General features: G+C 38.4%; 2 protein-coding genes across 2 annotated transcripts in view; one reads left to right on the top strand and one right to left on the bottom strand.

The window, feature by feature from the left end:
• Positions 1 to 133: 133 nt before the first annotated feature.
• ak9 (adenylate kinase 9) lies at positions 134 to 10409 on the bottom strand. Its single transcript, XM_029497102.1, has 35 exons — positions 10317 to 10409; positions 10038 to 10101; positions 9898 to 9950; positions 9689 to 9785; positions 9473 to 9585; positions 9183 to 9335; positions 8818 to 8940; positions 8584 to 8658; positions 8277 to 8375; positions 8003 to 8142; positions 7596 to 7918; positions 7320 to 7438; positions 7030 to 7177; positions 6832 to 6928; positions 6670 to 6734; positions 6529 to 6588; positions 6229 to 6420; positions 5652 to 5782; positions 5292 to 5498; positions 4934 to 5206; positions 4658 to 4782; positions 4156 to 4375; positions 3981 to 4049; positions 3677 to 3886; positions 3296 to 3514; positions 2982 to 3198; positions 2690 to 2891; positions 2441 to 2587; positions 2110 to 2327; positions 1753 to 1949; positions 1462 to 1631; positions 1219 to 1317; positions 808 to 910; positions 555 to 669; positions 134 to 339 (listed from the first exon to the last, which is right to left on the bottom strand). The coding sequence occupies exons 1-35, from the start codon at positions 10407 to 10409 to the stop codon at positions 134 to 136; spliced, it is 5142 nt and encodes a 1713-aa protein (XP_029352962.1).
• Positions 10410 to 10989: 580 nt separating this feature from the next.
• The window catches only part of fig4a (FIG4 phosphoinositide 5-phosphatase a), a 36762-nt gene continuing 30052 nt past the window's right edge, over positions 10990 to 17699 (top strand). Inside the window, exons 1-4 of the mRNA XM_029496980.1 lie at positions 10990 to 11147; positions 11303 to 11422; positions 12864 to 12962; positions 14908 to 15031. Coding sequence (XP_029352840.1) covers positions 11360 to 11422; positions 12864 to 12962; positions 14908 to 15031 — 286 coding nt within the window. The 5' untranslated portion in view covers positions 10990 to 11147; positions 11303 to 11359. The remainder of the gene's footprint in view (positions 11148 to 11302; positions 11423 to 12863; positions 12963 to 14907; positions 15032 to 17699) is intronic.

Raw genomic sequence — 17699 nt, 5'->3', positions numbered from 1 at the left:
GTGTGGCCACATGAGAACGTCTAGCCATGATAATGACAAGGCTTTACTCACGTTAATACAAATTCTTTATTACAGAAAGGTTAAATGATGTTAGATGAAATCAGGGGGTGTCAAAAGAAGAAAACAGGCACAGCTACAGCACACAGTAAGGTTTTGGTGTGTTCAAGGCAAGGAACCTGTTCAGTTTAAACTCAAAGTCAATGGGACGTTCACTGGGAGGCCTGAAATTCCCTGTCATAGTTGAGCTCAAGTAGGGAATGAGTGCGCAGTTCTCCTCAAAGAAGGCCAGTTTCTTTTTGTACTTCTGGCAAACGTAGTCTGTGTTATTGTGGTTGAAAGCTGTAACAAAATCAGTTTTGTCTATTACAAAAATAAAAGAAACAATAAAAAATACATGCAGACAGTATCACAACAAAAGGTTTGGACTCAACAACTTGCTTGGGCAAATATAATGAATTACTGGCAATAATAAAATGTCTTTAAATAACCAAATATGCGTCTCATTCAGTTTTAGCAGTCCACATACTTAATATGTAACCTTGAGTCTCATTTACCTTTCAGATAGAAGGCCACATAAAGGAGTGCTGATCTTTGTATGGTGAGGAAAGGATGCTTTGGTTTGAGACATCCAACAGCTGTCATGGCCTTGATCACTGCAACTGCCACACCCTAAGAAATACAGTGTTCACTTAAGGCAGACCAGAAACACTTCAGAAATGTACTTTTACAAACTTTCGCAGTTAGAAAATCTACGCAGATAGGACTGCATTGTTTTCAATTGTTTAAAACTATGTCAGTGTGTTTTACCTGTTCCAGGTAGCCCAATGTTGGAAGAGATGTAAGAGGCACAGGTTCACAAAGAGGAGGAATTTTATTGGGCAGCTTCTGGTCCCAGTAGGTTTCAGGACTCCTAGAGAAATAAGTTGTGAATGAGAAATATGGAAAGAAAGAAACAAACAAACAAACAAAAAGTCAAAGACTGATTTATTTATATAACACATTTAAACAAAGTGCTTCACAGTGCAAGAAAAATCAATAAAATAACATAATAGATAAAATAACTACAATGATATTATAATATATGATAAAAAAAAATAAAAATCCATTGCAAAGAAAGAGCAGTTACAAAGATATAACTGTATTTTAATCATTGTAGTGGCAATAGAGTAAAGACTATGCAGTGGACAGTGGCTTTCACATTTCTGCAAAGAGTCAAACCTCAGAAACTTGTCCTGTTTAAGCTTTGTCTCAAACATGTAGATCCGGTCTCTGTATTCCACAGCATATTCTGTCTTTCCTCGAACCAGGGCTTCATACCTAAGAAACAATAAGCTTTCAATGAGTGGGAAATTATCAGGGCTACTTGACATACCTCCTGGGTTGGTTTTGTTGGGATTCATTTTGAGTTTTGCAGGTTTTTAAAAGATTGTTCTGTCATAATACTGTGAGTCAATACTGTACCTTCTTTTTCCATCCAGGTAGGTGACGGGACAAAAGCCCTTCATTTCAGCTTGTTGTGGGAACTTATTCTTCACCTGTATCTCAGTTAGCTTTTTTGGAAGCATATGGAGCTGTGGGAGAGTGTGTGGGCAGCCAGGAGTCACAAATTGATCTGGAGTGGACAGGAATGTCTGTGGTTGAGAGATGATGACATAGAAATGATGAAATCACATGGTTAATTTAAGAATTTGAAATATTCTGAAGAACAGGTTTCCCACTATTGACATTTGATCGCTGAACTACTATACTGACTTGCAAATGGTCTTCACCACACATCCTGTAGTATTGTCCCCTGTGTTCAGCTGCATGAGTCAATGATGCAATTTCTGAGCAGTCCACCAGGTGATGATGTAATGCAAGACAGACAGGGCAGTACTGGCCAAATTCGCCAAGCCGGCTGTTGAGCTCCTTGGGTGTAATGCACAGTCTGTTGATGCAGGCTGCTTGATCTACAAAAGTAAAAAGCACATGGACGATCCCCTAATGTCTGTCATCTTCTTGCTTTGTTATTTCAGTGTTTGTTGGGTTTTTTTTGTAATCTTTTAAGGTAAATAATTTTCACACAAAAGCCATGCTGAGCTGATGCCTGATTTGGCATCTAACACTTACCTTGGCACACCCTATCCAGGTAGCTGTGGATATATCTCATGCTGATACTGACTTCCTTTACAATGCTGTTCCAGAGCCACCATTTGCTTTTTAAGCCATCTAGCAAAATCCAATTCTGATATTCTTCCTGGAGGTGTTTCTTCACCAGCTTCAGCTCCTGCTTGTAACAGGTATTGCGAATATGGAGGATTTTAGGGCTGTCATGCATTGGGTGTGGCCTGTAATGAAAGTATCACGTTCATTTACATTTGGGCCTTGTGATTTTCCAATCAATTACACATAATTTCTCTGGATTTGTTATTCCTACTGTTGAGTGTACATGTTTTCTCACTTGTTGGGATTGATGTTGTCTACAAGGCCTCTCTTCAGCACCTCTACGGTGTCCAACTCAAGCTCAGCTACAATCATAGGGATAATGCTCCTAGAACTCATGAGCTCTGCTTGCTTCAGTGTCATTGGAAAGCCATCCAACACGTATCTGGAATGCCAAATAAGTAAACATTGATTTCAGTAACATCCTCAGGTCTTTGTAGGTTTCATGACAGTCAAAGCTGTAAATACAACATATGCCTGGTGTTACCCATGAGTGTTGCAGACTGAGTTCATAAGCGCCACCTCCAAACACTGAATTGCCAGTTCATCAGGTACAACAAGGCCCTGGGAGAGGTATTTTTTCATCTGGACAGCCAGATCAGTCTGCTCCTGCATGTTGAGCACCATTCTCATAACACTACCAATGGAAAGCCGTGCCAAGCCATATTTTTGAGTAAGCATCTTTGCCACTGTAGAGATAATCTCAAGTCAAAAGGACCGAAGAGGAATAAGCATATGAGAAATTACAAACTATCAGGAGATTATTTGATAAATTTTACCTGAGGTTTTTCCAGATTTCGGTGGTCCGAGGATGGCCATTTTAACAGGGACGGATAAAGCTGGCTTGGGCTGCCTAAGATACTTTAACGGGTTGAGCATAAAGGAGTTGCGGTTCTTCTTGGATGCAAAGAAATAGATATACCGATGGAAGATCAGAGGGTATGTGGCATTGAGGGGCCACTGCAGAGTGGGGATTAAATCTTTCTCCATGTATTGCTGCAGAAGGGAAATGTGTATGAATAAATAATGAAACTTTAATAAATGTCAAAATTAAACCCCAATCCCATTGATGATGAGACCATTCATGACATGCCTTCACAGGATCCAAGCAGCCAAAGGCACTGTGACACTTGTAGGAGGACAGGAGTAGCTTCTGTGCCAGAGTGTATGAGATGGGTTGATATTTTTGGAAGAGTGACTCCCTGTTAGTCAGCAAAGGCTGAACCTTCTGGAGTAGCTGCTGCTGTACGATTCGGGACTTGCGAGATGCATTGATCGAGATGTTGGGTATGTTTAGCTCAATCAGCAGTTCCTGATTATACAGGAGCACATAGCAGAACTTATGAGGGTAAGTAAAGTATAACAATTTAACCCTGAAATGCATCTCTTAAACATAAAATAATATAATAAATTGTAAGAAAGTGGTAGAAAATAATTGTCTGATAAGCCCTGTTTGGTTTGTGTGTATAACTACCGTTACAGTAACAAGACTGTTTTCATCTGTCACAAAACGCTCTTCTATCTCCAGCTCCAGCCTCTCAGCAGCTGCATCCTCAGTTTCCTCATCCTCTGAGTCTTTGTTACTCTCCTCTGAAGGAAACTCCTCCTCCAGAATGGTCTCTATATCATCTTCTATATTGTCAGCATCTTCCCCTTCTTCGTCATCTTCTTCAGCATCATGATCCTGAAATTATTCAGTTAGATGATATGGTATAGAAGGAAAAGTTAATTTGAGATCGGAAAGTGATGGTGGCTAAGGTTATGGTAAGATCGCTTACCTTTATTGTGGCTGCCACAGCGTCTTTCTCTGCCAGAAGTTCAGCTCTTCTCTTCGCAATGTTCTCCTCCTGCACCAAAGAGATAAAAGCAATTGTGTCAGATATTCACCCAAGACAGTACATCTAATGATTCTTGGTAAAGCTGTGGAAAAAAATCTTTTAGAAACTTGCTTACTCTATTTTTCTTTCGTAGATTTTGAAGTAGGTTCAGCTGTGCTTCCCGGTGTCTGCGACACTCATGCCACTTCTCCAGGTATTTTGGTAACAGACGTTTCTGAACATCAGTGACATCCACAGACATGACTAACACAATGTCAGGAAAAAGCTGTTGCTTCAAGATGTACTGCACCTCATCAGCATTATGAGGGAAGCCCTCCAAAATGAAACCTGTGGACCTACAAGACCAAGACAAAATGTCAAGGTCAACAAATAGATTGTGTTGTAAAAATTAAAAAAACAAATCACATATTTATGTAAATAAATACACAACATATATAATGATGATATATCACTAACATGAATAGGTGTAAGGTAAGCAATCTTCCATAAAACTAAAAACCTTATATTTAGCGTAAAAGTATGAGAATGATATCAATCTTTTCATCTGCCACAACTGGACAGCATTAAGCATGGCCTCCATGTCAAAGTTAAGTGTGTTTTTGTTTGTACAAAGATACATGTATGGTTCTTGTTTCCAGTATGGTGCAATAACCATGTCCAGGATTTCTGGAGACAACGGATTTCCATCAGAGAGGTAGGCTTTGATTGCCATTTCCTCATCAGTCAGTTCTATTTTGTCCTGCTGCAAATACACAAAAGCAAACATATAATAACTCAGAGTCAGGAAATAATCCAATTGTTAAACATTTCATTGTAACTAGAAACTGATCTGAGGTAACGTTTTATTGGAAATTTTGCAACATGAAGGGTCAGATGGGTGTATGGAGGCTGACCTCTGTATCACTGGCTGAGGAATCATCCATCTCCTCCTCGCCGACCTCCTGCTTGGCTTCCTTTATCAGGGCCTCCAAGTCCTCAGGAGACTCCTTGAAAGGCTCCAAGTCATCAGCATTAGCTACCCGCTTCTTTGTCTTGGCCATGATCAGCATTTGGAGCTGCTCCGTGAACTGAATATGGAAAAGGCCAAGCTGCTGGGCAAGCCACTCACCATGAGAGGTTTTGCCTGACCCATGGGTGCCAAGTAAGAAAATCCGCAGGGCAGGAGGCTTGAATAGAAAAGGATAAGGTCATGTGGGGATTTTTTGTTTGTTTTACTATGACCTTTCTTTTTTATCCTGTGTAATTTTATACCTTCAGAGCTCCAGTGTTTCCAACAAAATGGGCAGTATTTTCAAGAAAGGCTTCTCTTGCTTCTAGGCTGGAGAAATAGTAAGTCTTCTCACGGTACCTTGCCGCAATTTCATCCGTACAGGGCACCAGGACATTGTGGTTTTTTAAGGCCACCGGGCAGAAGTGATGAGTATCACCTAATAATCTCTTGACTGTTACACCCACCTGCTTTCATTGAGAGGGAGGAAAACCTGTTTAAGTTTTGCTTATATAAATAACAATTGTCATCAAAGTAGTAAAACGATCCTGTATCGAAAGTCTCTTCACTAAGCTTTTAAATTCGGATAAATTACAGCAGGGATTTAGGATCAGTTTACTGACTTCCTCCTCCTCTGCTGCATCATTGGCACTGTCTTCCTCTGTCCTTTCCAGCTCTAATAGTGCTTCCATATCTTCTGCTTCCTCATCCAGGTCCAAAACTGACAGTTCACAGGCCACATGCCTAAAGGGCTCTATTGGACACAGCAACATAGTTACAACATCATCAAAGACGTAATGTTTTCTGTGGACAAAATTATTAAACTCTTCTCCTTTTTTCAAACTCAATCTATCCAACAGACCTGAAACGGACACAATAGGATTTATTACTTCCAGAACAAGGCCTTCAGAGACAGACTGGTGGGTTCGAAATGACCGAAATGGTGGTTATCACATTTTTAACTCTTCAGTGCTGTAAACTTCACAACAATATTGTATGTATGTATTACTATACATCAATCCAGTTGATATTACTCTAATACTCTAAGGATGAGGATGAGCATGTGTGACTGAGTGTTGTTTTCTATTAGAACATTAAAAAAAGCAAAATATTTTTTAATATATACATAACTTTATGTCTGAAAGACATGGGGCATGCAGTTTAACAAAAGGTCAGGACTGTGATTGAGGTTACACTCACTCTCCATCTGCAAGACAATCTCCTGAAGCAAGTCTTCAGGGCTTTTGCCATCAATCTCCAATACTGAGTAGACAACATTAAGAGCCGATTGCATTTGCTCCCATTCAGACACAAACTGCTTCAGTTGTAGTTTGTAGTCATTCATCTCTGGGCCATCTGGATAATCTAGCTCAGAATGTGCAGATGTCACATCTTGAGCAAGAGGGAGAAAAAAATAAGTTTGTAAATAGTGAAGAGATGGGCTTGTTATGATGAAGTGAGAACCACTCCCATTTATGATCTGAACAATAAAATATTCACCTTCCTTTTTGGTTGTGTCAGGGTATACAGGGCTGATGGTTTCAAGTTTTTCAAGATTTTCTTGATAGGAATGCAACAAAAACAGATAAACTTACAGGATGTACGGTATGGGAAGCACCACCATTGAGAGATAATACACACCATTAGTCTCCTCAGCTACTGTCTCTAGATTTGAATGTAGCTCTGATTCTTGTTCCTGTTGGTTTCTAATAAGAAGAGAAGAAGAATACATGTACTGTATGAACAATCCTGCTCAGATTTATGAACCACAAAATGTTGCTGCATTATTTCATCTGCACGTACTGGTCCTGTTTCCCCTTCTGAGACTGTTTTTCCTGCAATCTTTTCCTCACTGCTTTGTCCACACTCTCCTTGTTTGTTTCATACAATCTCTTCAGAACTGTTCAACAAATACAATGATTCACTAACACTGAGACAAGCACACGTACTACCAAATCCAGCAACATCTCTTGTGGGATGTTTTGTTTCATTGTCTCTTACCATGGTGTCCACCACGGTCTTTGAGACAAAAGAGGATGTCCGGCAGCATTTCTCCACGGTGTAAGGCATCCATTTGAGCAAAGTCCTTGGGAAAGTTGTCAAGCACCCAACCAGTCTTGAACTCGGCATCTGTATTTGCCTCTTCAATCTGTAAGATAAAGCTTATTAGTATGTATTATCAATGGGTCACTGGCTATCCTGAATCCTAACTATAGCAATGTGCAGACCAACATTTTTGAATCAAAAGGCTTATGTAAAAGCCACTGCCCTGTTTTGGATCTTTGATATACCTCTTTTAAACGATTCTCCAGTGCCACAGCATAAAGGCCAAGGGGAGATGTGCCCAGTTTTTTAGCTTCCTCCAGTGCACTGAGCACCAAGGCCTTCACCTCTGGATGATCATTTGTCACTAAAAACAACAGAAAAACCACATGCTTGAAAATTCATTAAATATGAAATGCTCACTTTGTTGCGGAATCTTTCACACTGAGATTTAGTGAGACACAACTTTATGGCATTAACAGTGTAAGTAAAAAAAAAGTGTAAAATAGATCATATATCCTTGCCTGAACCGTCTTCCCCATTCTGCTCCATCCTAATCTTGATTTTCTCTGTAGCAACTTGTGTAGTCTCCTCTTTGATTTTGTCAAGCCTCTCCTGTTCAACCTTGGCTAGAACTGGCTGCAACAGGTTGTCCATGTCAAGCACCACTGCATTGTAGTGCTGGGCTAGAAGGTTACATAGAGTGCTCTTTCCTGCCTTAGGGGGCCCAATGATGGAAATCCTACACGGGGGTCTGGGCATTGGCGGAAGTAAGTACTGCCTGGGATTTATGACAAACTTCTGATAGGCCTCCTGAGATGAGAGCATGTAGAGTTTGTCCTGGAAGCTGGATGAGGGTTCAGATGAGAGTTGGCTGACAGTTTTGCATAGTCTTTCCCCAAATCTGGATACAATTTTCACCAAGACTCACCCTACAGATAATTCAGGCTTGCCAGGAATGATCTTGCCCTCCTTCAGAGCAACTGGGCAGGTTTGGCCCCAGCGGCTCCTTCTCCACCTAAACCCAGGAGCAACTGTCTTGGATGAAGCTACAATTCTCAGGAGATCCTCCTTGGAAGGAGATAAAATCAGCGTAAGACCACTTGTATTTAGATAAAAATCAATTTTGGTGGTTTTCAAAGAATTCACATAACTGACTGTTTTTTTTTTGTTGAAAAACAAAAATATGCTCATTAATATCAGACCATGTCAGCATCTACTGGCAATTCTTCATCACTCTGGTGCAGCAGGATGGGAATGGAGACAGGTTTTATTGCCATGGATCCAAGACGGGACATTACAGACTATAGACAAAACAATTAACAAGCTCATGTTAGTTCACAGAAAACACACACCTTCCCAGTGACAAACATGCTTCACCTCATATTTCAGCCATCATAAGACTAATATTGGCTACAAATGAAACCCTTCCTATGGCAACTTTTTTTGTCTGTTTGAAATATGGTAACATGTATTTGCTAAAGAAGATTTAGTAATTTTTATTATCTTTACCAAGTGTAGTTCTTCGGGGGTATTGATTCCATTCAGCTCCAACAAGTAAACTGGGTTATGGTCTGTCATGTAGTCCTGAAAAAAATCAGTTAAATTACAATTTATTGGAGAAATAAAAATTTTTCAGTCTGCCTTTTACTTTTGTCAGTGTGCAGTAATATGAAGTTGGCTTATTTAATTTCTTTATTAACGTGTATGAGAAAATTTGAAATTGTGCGAACTCCTGGAACTCACCTCCAGTGGTCTAAGCAAAGTATCCTTGTACATGTTGATTCTAATAAGAGCATTTCTGGCCAAATTCTCTGGTAGCCACACCATCTGGTCAATACTATCCCTTTGGAGTTCCTCTTCCACAACCTATAAGAAAAAAATTTCTTTTATGAATGGGAACCATGCTGTAATAACTTTCTTGCTTAAGATTTATAGCTTATGGTTGTACTGAGCTTGATTCAAAAGAAGAAAAATGTGCTGAATCCAAATCAAATAATCTACTACTAATCTCTTACTAATCTACAAAACTATTCCCATTTAGGACTCCAACAAAAAAGAAAAGAAAAGGTTAAACATGGTGGCATGATTTATTTTCCCTTAAGTTATACCTTTTCCTCTTCATCTTCCATGTCCTCATCCTTGTTCGCCGTCTTGTTAATGTACACCTCTTCACGCTTCCACTGGAACCTATTGTATAACTGCCCTGTCTCTGGATGCTGTTTCAGACCTGACAGCCTATGAATTAGGTCCTTGTCTGCACACTAGTGGAGGATAAGTTGTTATGTTCATAACCAAACAACAGATTTCATTAAAAAAAGAATGGACATTGCTAACCTTGTAGGCATTAAATCACTGATTACATTAAATATACAAATATATGATGATATAGGATATTGACCTTGATATTTATGATGAAATCGGGTGTTAGCTTGAGGCTTTTAATCAATTCAATCTGCTTGTGAATCTGCAGGAACTCCTCTGACATGAATGGCAGGCAGCTCAGCACATAACCTGTATCCCATCACATTGACTAATCAAATACAAGCAGTGATAGACATCCTTAACTAACAATACTCTACAAACATCATTTAAAAAGTCGAAGTACATTATTTACCATAATGATCCACGTCTGGTGAGTTAAGCCTGGCAAGAATCAGCTGCAGCACCTTGTCTTCTGGTATACTTTTCCCCTCAGATAAGATATTTATAAGCTAAAATTGTCAGATAGGAAAAATTAGAGGCCTTTGTAGCAAGAAAGTACGCATGAAAATGAAAAGTTGCACAAAAACTGCCCTGTGCCATGTAAAAGGATATATTACTCACCTCGATGCCTTGCTCTGTGTTATTTTTTATATGTGTGTTGATCAGATCTGTGTCTGAAATATTGCAAAAGCAGATGACAATTATCTGTCATGATGTACATGCGCATTTAGCTGGTAAAAAAAAATAAATAAAGGCCTTACCATCAATTAAGATACACTTCCAGGACTCAGCAATGTTTTTAGCCAAGGTGGATTTGCCAACACCCTGACAAAAAGACAAAAATGCCCAAAAGAGTGAGATTTTATTTGAAGGAATTAGAAAAACAAAATACTAGTGTTTGTTGTTAAGGTTGTGGTTAAATACTGGAAACTGGCATATTGGAGCGTCATACATAATCCGCAGATGCTCACAAACAAAACATGCCTTCATTTGTCACTGAATCTCCAATACAATACAAACAATACAAAAGGACACATTACCGGCCTGCCAATTATGAGGAAGCAGGTGGGCTTAGCACGAAGATTCTCTCTCTCAGCCTCATCTTCTATAATGTTGTCCACCAAGCAGTCCATATAAGCTTCTTTAAAAATATAAATAAGCAAATAGGTGAAATAAAGTCAAATACGTGTTAGGGTTAGCAAACTTGTAACATGTCTCCCTCATCTAAATGTAGCCTTTAGCGTGATGGTTTAGTTAGATAGTTTTGAAACTGCAGTCAAACTTCAGCAGAGGTTTATTTACCGTTATTCTGGAGCGTCCTGCTATCCATTTTTTTTTATTTACCGATTTTTTAACAAGTAAAATCTACATTACTCTACTTTGCTTTGTATAACTCCAATGGGACACAGTATGAGTAAGACGATCACCATGGTAACTAAAACAAACTTCGGTGTGTGTGTGTGTGTGTGTGTGTGTGTGGGGGGGGGGGTTAATTATTTATTAATTGTTAACTGCTGTATTATACACCGCAAAACGCGTGTAGTTGTATGATATCTTCGTATGAGAAGACACAAATATATTTATGTATTTATATTTATATTTGTGGTCTAATCGCATTTTTGTCGCTTCGAGCTTTTTGGCTCTGTGAGGCACCGTATCAGCTGACGTCGTGAGCTCGATGAAGTCATTCGTGACAGTCACCTGACTAAAACAAATTCATGTTGCATGCTTCTGAATGCTAGCTGGCAACATTTTGGCAGTTTTTAGACATTTAAAACGAGCTAAGTGAGTATTTTGACACCCTGAGAAGATGCAATGTACCATCAGTGGAGGAGACTTGTGACTAACGCAGCAAGCTAGCTAAAATATTGGTGAGTAACGTTAGCTAAGAAGTGCTCAGGGCCAAAGATTAAAAGAGGAACACAAAGTAGCTCTAAGTGTCAGGGTTGAATATGCTACGTGCAACATGTGTGCTTGGTGCTTCGTATTTAGTTGTGTTGTAATTGATGAACATACTGTTTTTCAGTCTGCGGGTGTTGTTGCTGTCTCTGCTGCAGTGTGTCTGAAGAAAACAGGAGTAAAGATGCCTCAGTCTGCAGCTATCATAAGTGGGATCCAGAGGATGGTGCTCTATGAAACCAGAGCTGTACGTTTGACATATTTTTGTGATTATTGTCATATTTTCTCATATTGTTTCCAATAGCAGTACTGGCTGGGGTGCAAGAAGCAAATGAATTACAGTACAGCTCATTTAATACATATTCTGGACAACATATGCTTATTAGTGAATATCAGTAAATAGAGAAATGTACTGAGCTTGAGAACTTACTGGCATTTATTTTTCACTGGTTTCTTCAAGAGTTTTTACTCAGGATGCTATGAACTCTTTGATCAGGAGGGACAGCGTGCATGACAAAATTTCCCAAGCATTTTGGGTCTACAAACTGATAGAAATCGTATCTTGAGCTTTTTGAACATTCAGAAGGAAACATGAGCCTGGAACAGTATTGCAGAATCAAGTTGGAGTTCACATAATTCCCAGAAAACACTAGGTGGCAGCAAATTAATTCAATGTTTTGCTGGTCAAAGTATAACTCAGTGTCTTTCATTTTTACATCACCTGAAAGTCAGTTACAGACATTTGAGTGAAAGTTTAGAAAATAAAATCATGTATTTTTTCTTGAGATGACGCTGATTAATTTTCTGCACATTTATTGTGCAGAAAATTGTGGAGCAAATTGTGTTCTTGTTTCTTACTTTAAGGATTGTGTGTTGTTTTGTTTACCCAATGTATTTTAAGAAAATTTCAATCACTACACCAATGTTGAAATGAATGAGTGATTCATGTCTGTTAATACTAGTTACAAACATTTAGAAAATGAGGCAGGAAAACATTTGTCACAGTTGAATTGAGTCACAATTTCTTTCTGAACCTCTGCCATTTCACTTTCACTGAAGAGTCTGTCAAACTATTGGGGATACAGAGAGCTCCATAGGATACTTTGAAGTGTAGAACAGGACAAAATGGCTTTAATGGTTCTGAACTGTACTGATACATGCTGTTCCAATTTAACGTTCTTTTGCCATCTTGCCACCCAGTATGAAAGAAATAATGACTTGAAAGGAAGAGAAATATAAGGCCAACACTTTTCTTACAGAGAACATGTTACAATGTTGCCTTTTGATCAAATAAATGATGTGGCCACAGTACTGTGGACTGCAGCTAACTAAAATAAGTTTGAGTTTATTTGATACACATATGGCTAGAGTTCCATGTATCGTTACAGCATTCCTGATTCATTATTTCTTCTTGAGAATCTTATAGCAGAGCAAAAATGCAGTAAGAAGGACTAAAACAATAATACAATGTAACAATGGCACCCCACTAAAAACTTGCATGCAAATTAACAGAATATCATTCATGTGTTGAAAAACCTGTATGCACAAAATATATACAATTATGATTTAATTGCCTCATTTTACCTAAAGCAACTATGCAGGATTCATTTCAAAAGCATTGGTGTTAATCTGCATTAAATACGTATTAGCCTTCAGTGCATTAATTATAATTTTTTTTTTCTGTTTAGAGATATTTTTTGGTTGGGAGCAATCAGGCACAGACCAAACACAGAGTCCTGAAGATTGACCGCACAGAACCCAAGGACCTGGTCATAATTGATGACAAGGTAAATGCTGCATTTCCACCAGACTTGGTACAGTGCAAATGTATATGCTTATGTAATACAGTACAGTACGCCTGGGGGGAAATTGTACAATCACTCAGCATGTCCCAAGTGTTTTGTGGATGACAGCTTAGCTGATGAGTGCTGAGTGTGCCCCCTTTTCTTCTCCATTGCTCATTACCAAGATGTATGAGCTGGGAGTTGATTTGTTTGTTCATGTTGCGGATGATTATGATGATGATGGGTTTGTTGTTATGAAACATCCATAACTAAATATCATTACCCCACGCTCTCTTTCCCGCAAATGTTGTACTAACCCTGAGACACCATGTTGATTTGATTGGCACAGTGTAGTATTTAATGAGGAGTGTGGATGCTTGAGAAAGTGATAATGTAATGGAGCTGATATTTCACTTTCCCCCGGTTCATACTGTATGTAAAGAAAAAATGTTTAAAGAATTTACCAGTCACAAATGTAGGCCAAGATGGTTTCCCCTAATGAGGATCACGCAAACTCATTAAAATCCTTTGTGTGTGTATAAACTGAAAGCTTCCATTATCATTCGCAGTGCAGGTGACAACAGTATGTGAACTCTTGGATTTACTAACTGGCAGCAATCCCTTCGAACAAGCATTCCCATTAGCTGCTGATCAGATGTAAACAATGTGAAGGAGGAATCTTTGGCCATTCTTCTTAATAGAACTGTTTGATTTCATGTAGTAGTAATGTCTGGTGTGACCGATTCACTTCAGGTCAAGCCACAACATTTCTCATGGATTAATGTCTGTGGTTGACTGCACCACAGAAAAAGGGGTATTTCATTCTTCTTTCGCCATTATGCTGCAGCATCTCCGCTCTTCTGCTGAGCCCCAGGCATGCTAGCATTATCCTGTAAGATACCTACAGTAAGTAACTTGGGAATTTGTCTTGCCAATGGTGCTGGCAAGATGCCCAGGATCAGAGACAACATAGCCCCAACTCAAGGTGCTTTCCCCACCCTACCTGACCTTTGGGATGATGTTTTCACAATGGTATGGGTGCAACTTCCCATCATACATAGTGCTGTTCATTAAGTTTGGTTTCATCAGTGGACAAAACATTTATTCTTACGCGGTGCACCATGATGTGCTCTGTTTTGTTTTTGGAGTTATCTGGGTGCCTGCTTCTCCACAGAGAAGCCACAGAGTCGAATTGCCTCCATTCCTAGACAGCTTGTTCAACTGTGGACTAATGAATAAAAAACACCTTGAGATTTTGTAAGCTCTATACCGTTCTGCAAATCAGCAAGACCTGGCACACACTAAACAGGAAAAAGCAAACCCAGATGTCTAAAGCATTTAATTATTTATTTATTAATCAACTTTGGTGTAACACACCTTTAATCCAAGTTGATTTAATACACTTCTGGTTTGATAACTCCTAATTCCCACGCTCTGCCCCTACACTAGTAATGTTCAAATTATGTATTGGACAAGACAAATACAATATTTGCTCATAAAAGTAGGGGCAATTCCAATTACCTTAAGTTACTAGTGTATGTATTTATAAACTTAATGAAGAGTCACAGTCAACATTTGTTGTTAGAGGGGGAAAAAAGGATGGTTACAGTTCAGTTGCCAAACGAATTTGGAGAGCAACTAATCTATTTCTAGCTTAATCGCCTCACTGAGGATCAGTCTAAACCCTTTGATTCAGTTTTTGGAGCCATTGATTAAACAAGGCCAATTAGTCATTTGCTTATTATTGCACAGAAATGAGTTATACTCTCTAAGTTTCACTGGTACTGAAGTAAATATGAGTAGATAGTTTTTAGGAAGCAGCAGATTTTCTTTAAAAAAAAAAAAAAAAGAAACCATCACAAGGTAAAATAATACAGAAACTGTAAAGACAAATAAAGAAATGCTATATGCATATGCATACTATATATCTGCATGTATTTCTCTGTAGCACGTGTACAACCATCAAGAGGTTCGAGAATTGCTGAGCCGCTTGGACCTGGGCAACCGCACCAAAATTGGCCAGAAGGGTTCTTCTGGTCTGTCTAGGGCTGTATCAGCCTTTGGAATTGTGGGTGAGTGTAATGCTTTTATTCCTTTTTTCGTTGATATAGGTAGATGCTTTTGTGTGACACACTGATGGCAATGTGTAATTCTTCCACAAAACATTACTTTGACAGTGACAGGTATTGACCTGGATTTTAATATTAAGTGCAGGAGATGTAAAACATAAAATAAAAGGCACACCTGACAGCAAAAAAAGCATTCAAAATAATATAACCCTGCTAACATGACTACAACTGTTATAATGCTTGTGATAGTCAATCTTGACATTTCAAATTATGACCATCAGTGGTCTGTTCAGAAGCACCAAGAAGCTTGCCACCTTTTGTAATGCATTTGCTTTCAACTTCAGGTAAACTCAACTGTAACAACACTGTTTGGTTTTACTTCCTGTATTAAATTCATTTAATCTGTTAGCCTTACTGCTTATCTTTTCTTTTATTTTGCATGTGTATTGAATTTGAAGAGCACACTAATAAATGGAATTATAATATATACATCTGTAATTATATAGATATGAATTGATAGAATAAAAATATATAATATTTTTTCTATCTGTGAAATGGTGAACAACTGAATTACAGTGTAACACATCATTCCTGATTCATCTCGGAGGTACAAACACTGATCTCTTCTCTATGCTTTGAATATTACGTTGTGGCCCAAATTACAATTCAGCACAATACATTTCTATATTGCTAGATAGTGCTGCAGGAAAATTAGGTTCTCATTGAAATCACTCCTACTTGTTCTCATGTGACCATGACCATCCGTACAAAATTTCAATAACATTTCTATACAATCTATCTCTTAGTTGTGAAATTTGTTTAATCTGAATTAAAGTAGTGACTGATTGACCTACTGAACGACCGACCAAGCAACCAGTTTTACCATCCACTGTGCCATGCTGCTAAAAATAGGTCCCACTTGGGAGAATCTTATATTCTACTTTCCAGTTCATCCTGTTCCTCTTTGTTAATGTATACATATCCATTTCTGGCTGAGAAAGACACCACCTATTGTTGACTAATGCTGTCAAAGCTCCTTCAGGTCAAAAGACCAATACAACGGTAAAACTCTGCCCTGCTCCTGTTGAAATAAGTGCTGTAATAGTATAATTTTGAGATTAAATTCAGCACCATCATTGACGCTGTCAACGGGTTGGTCACACTGACACAGACAGATTCTGACTTTAGCAACTGTGTAAATAAATGGGAGCTTTTTTTCCCACTGTGCCCCAATGCCATTTTCACTCACAAACTGCTTTTTGTCAAAATCACTGTCTCATATGGAATAAAAGAGCGAGGCAGCCATGTTGGGTACAGTGCATCCTGAGAGCCCCTTTTCCTGGCACATTTCTTAATACAGTATGTAATGAATATCATTATTGTAAGTATATTTTTATTCACTTTTATCTGCCTGTTTTGTCAGTCTGACCCATTTCTAGCAAGAGGGAACGCAATGAACTGACACAATGTAAGGCAGCAAAATCTCAACTGAGAGAATAATTAGTTGACTACAGAAGGATATTACAACTAACAACTATGATTTACACATTTAGTTGATCGTCATGATATAGGAATAAAGTATCTCTTATTTGAAAGTTTGGACATAACAACTCACTCACTCATCCACTCACTCACTAATGTAAATTCTGCAGATGAATACCCCATAGTCGCAACTAAGTGGTATTGCAATTATAGTTCTTTTTCTTTCTTTCTTTTTTTTTTCATTTTTTTGATGAAGGGATGGACTAACAGAATTAGTTCTTTACATAATAAATAATCAGAAATGCATTAGTATTGTGACGTTTATTAAATGACTGATGCAGCGTTGTAAATACAGTCACTTGCAATAAATTTTTATTGCTTGAGGTTCGCTGTACGTCACAGCTTGCAGCCCTTGAGAACTACTAAATTAAAAGGTAAAGCAGATCTGAAAAGAAGAGGTTGTGAATTGCCAATCCATGCTTTTCTAACTCCCCACTGTTTGATGATATGAATGCTCCCAAGAATTTTTCCTCATATGAAAAGTTTGGTTAGACCCTTCCTGCCTGATAAGCATCCTTTACCTGAAGAAACTACATGACCCCATTTTGCAATGAGGGTCTTCTCTTGGATATTTGCCCTCTGCCCTCTGTGTCTTGACTTTATTTTCTCCAATTTTAGAATAAACGCAGCACAGATAACATATTATATATATTATTGTATTTTTATTTTTTAAATTGTGCTATGTCTCGCTGCCTTTGTATTCAGTCATTAGATACTTAGTATTTTTGTGGAATCACAAAGGGAACCTCATCATCTTCACTCACCATCTTACATAAGGGCAAGGCAAGAGCTTCTGTTGTACATAGTCGAGATGTACAAGGACTTGTCATTTAGTTTCAAAACTGTATCTGTGACACACTATTGAGCCCTTCAAAGATTACATTCAGTTGCACTATAATGAAGGTGCATCTAGCAGGCACAGTTACATAAACTACTGCCTTTGGTGAGGAAAATATTACTAATAATATTCGGACTATTAAAAAGTAGAACCCATTCATCTCTTGTTTATTGAGTCTCACAGATCATAAAAGAGCTCATCAATAGTTGAAAACAAAACATTGTGAATATTGCGTGATATTTTCTGGGTCAAATTTGTGAGACTGAATGAGTTGAAGTTTAGTTAATATGA

Source organism: Echeneis naucrates, chromosome 24, assembly GCF_900963305.1.
Source record: "Echeneis naucrates chromosome 24, fEcheNa1.1, whole genome shotgun sequence".
NCBI lineage: Eukaryota > Metazoa > Chordata > Actinopteri > Carangiformes > Echeneidae > Echeneis > Echeneis naucrates.
The sequence above is the reverse complement of the archived record's forward strand: the minus strand, read 5'-3'. Positions and strand labels throughout refer to the sequence as shown.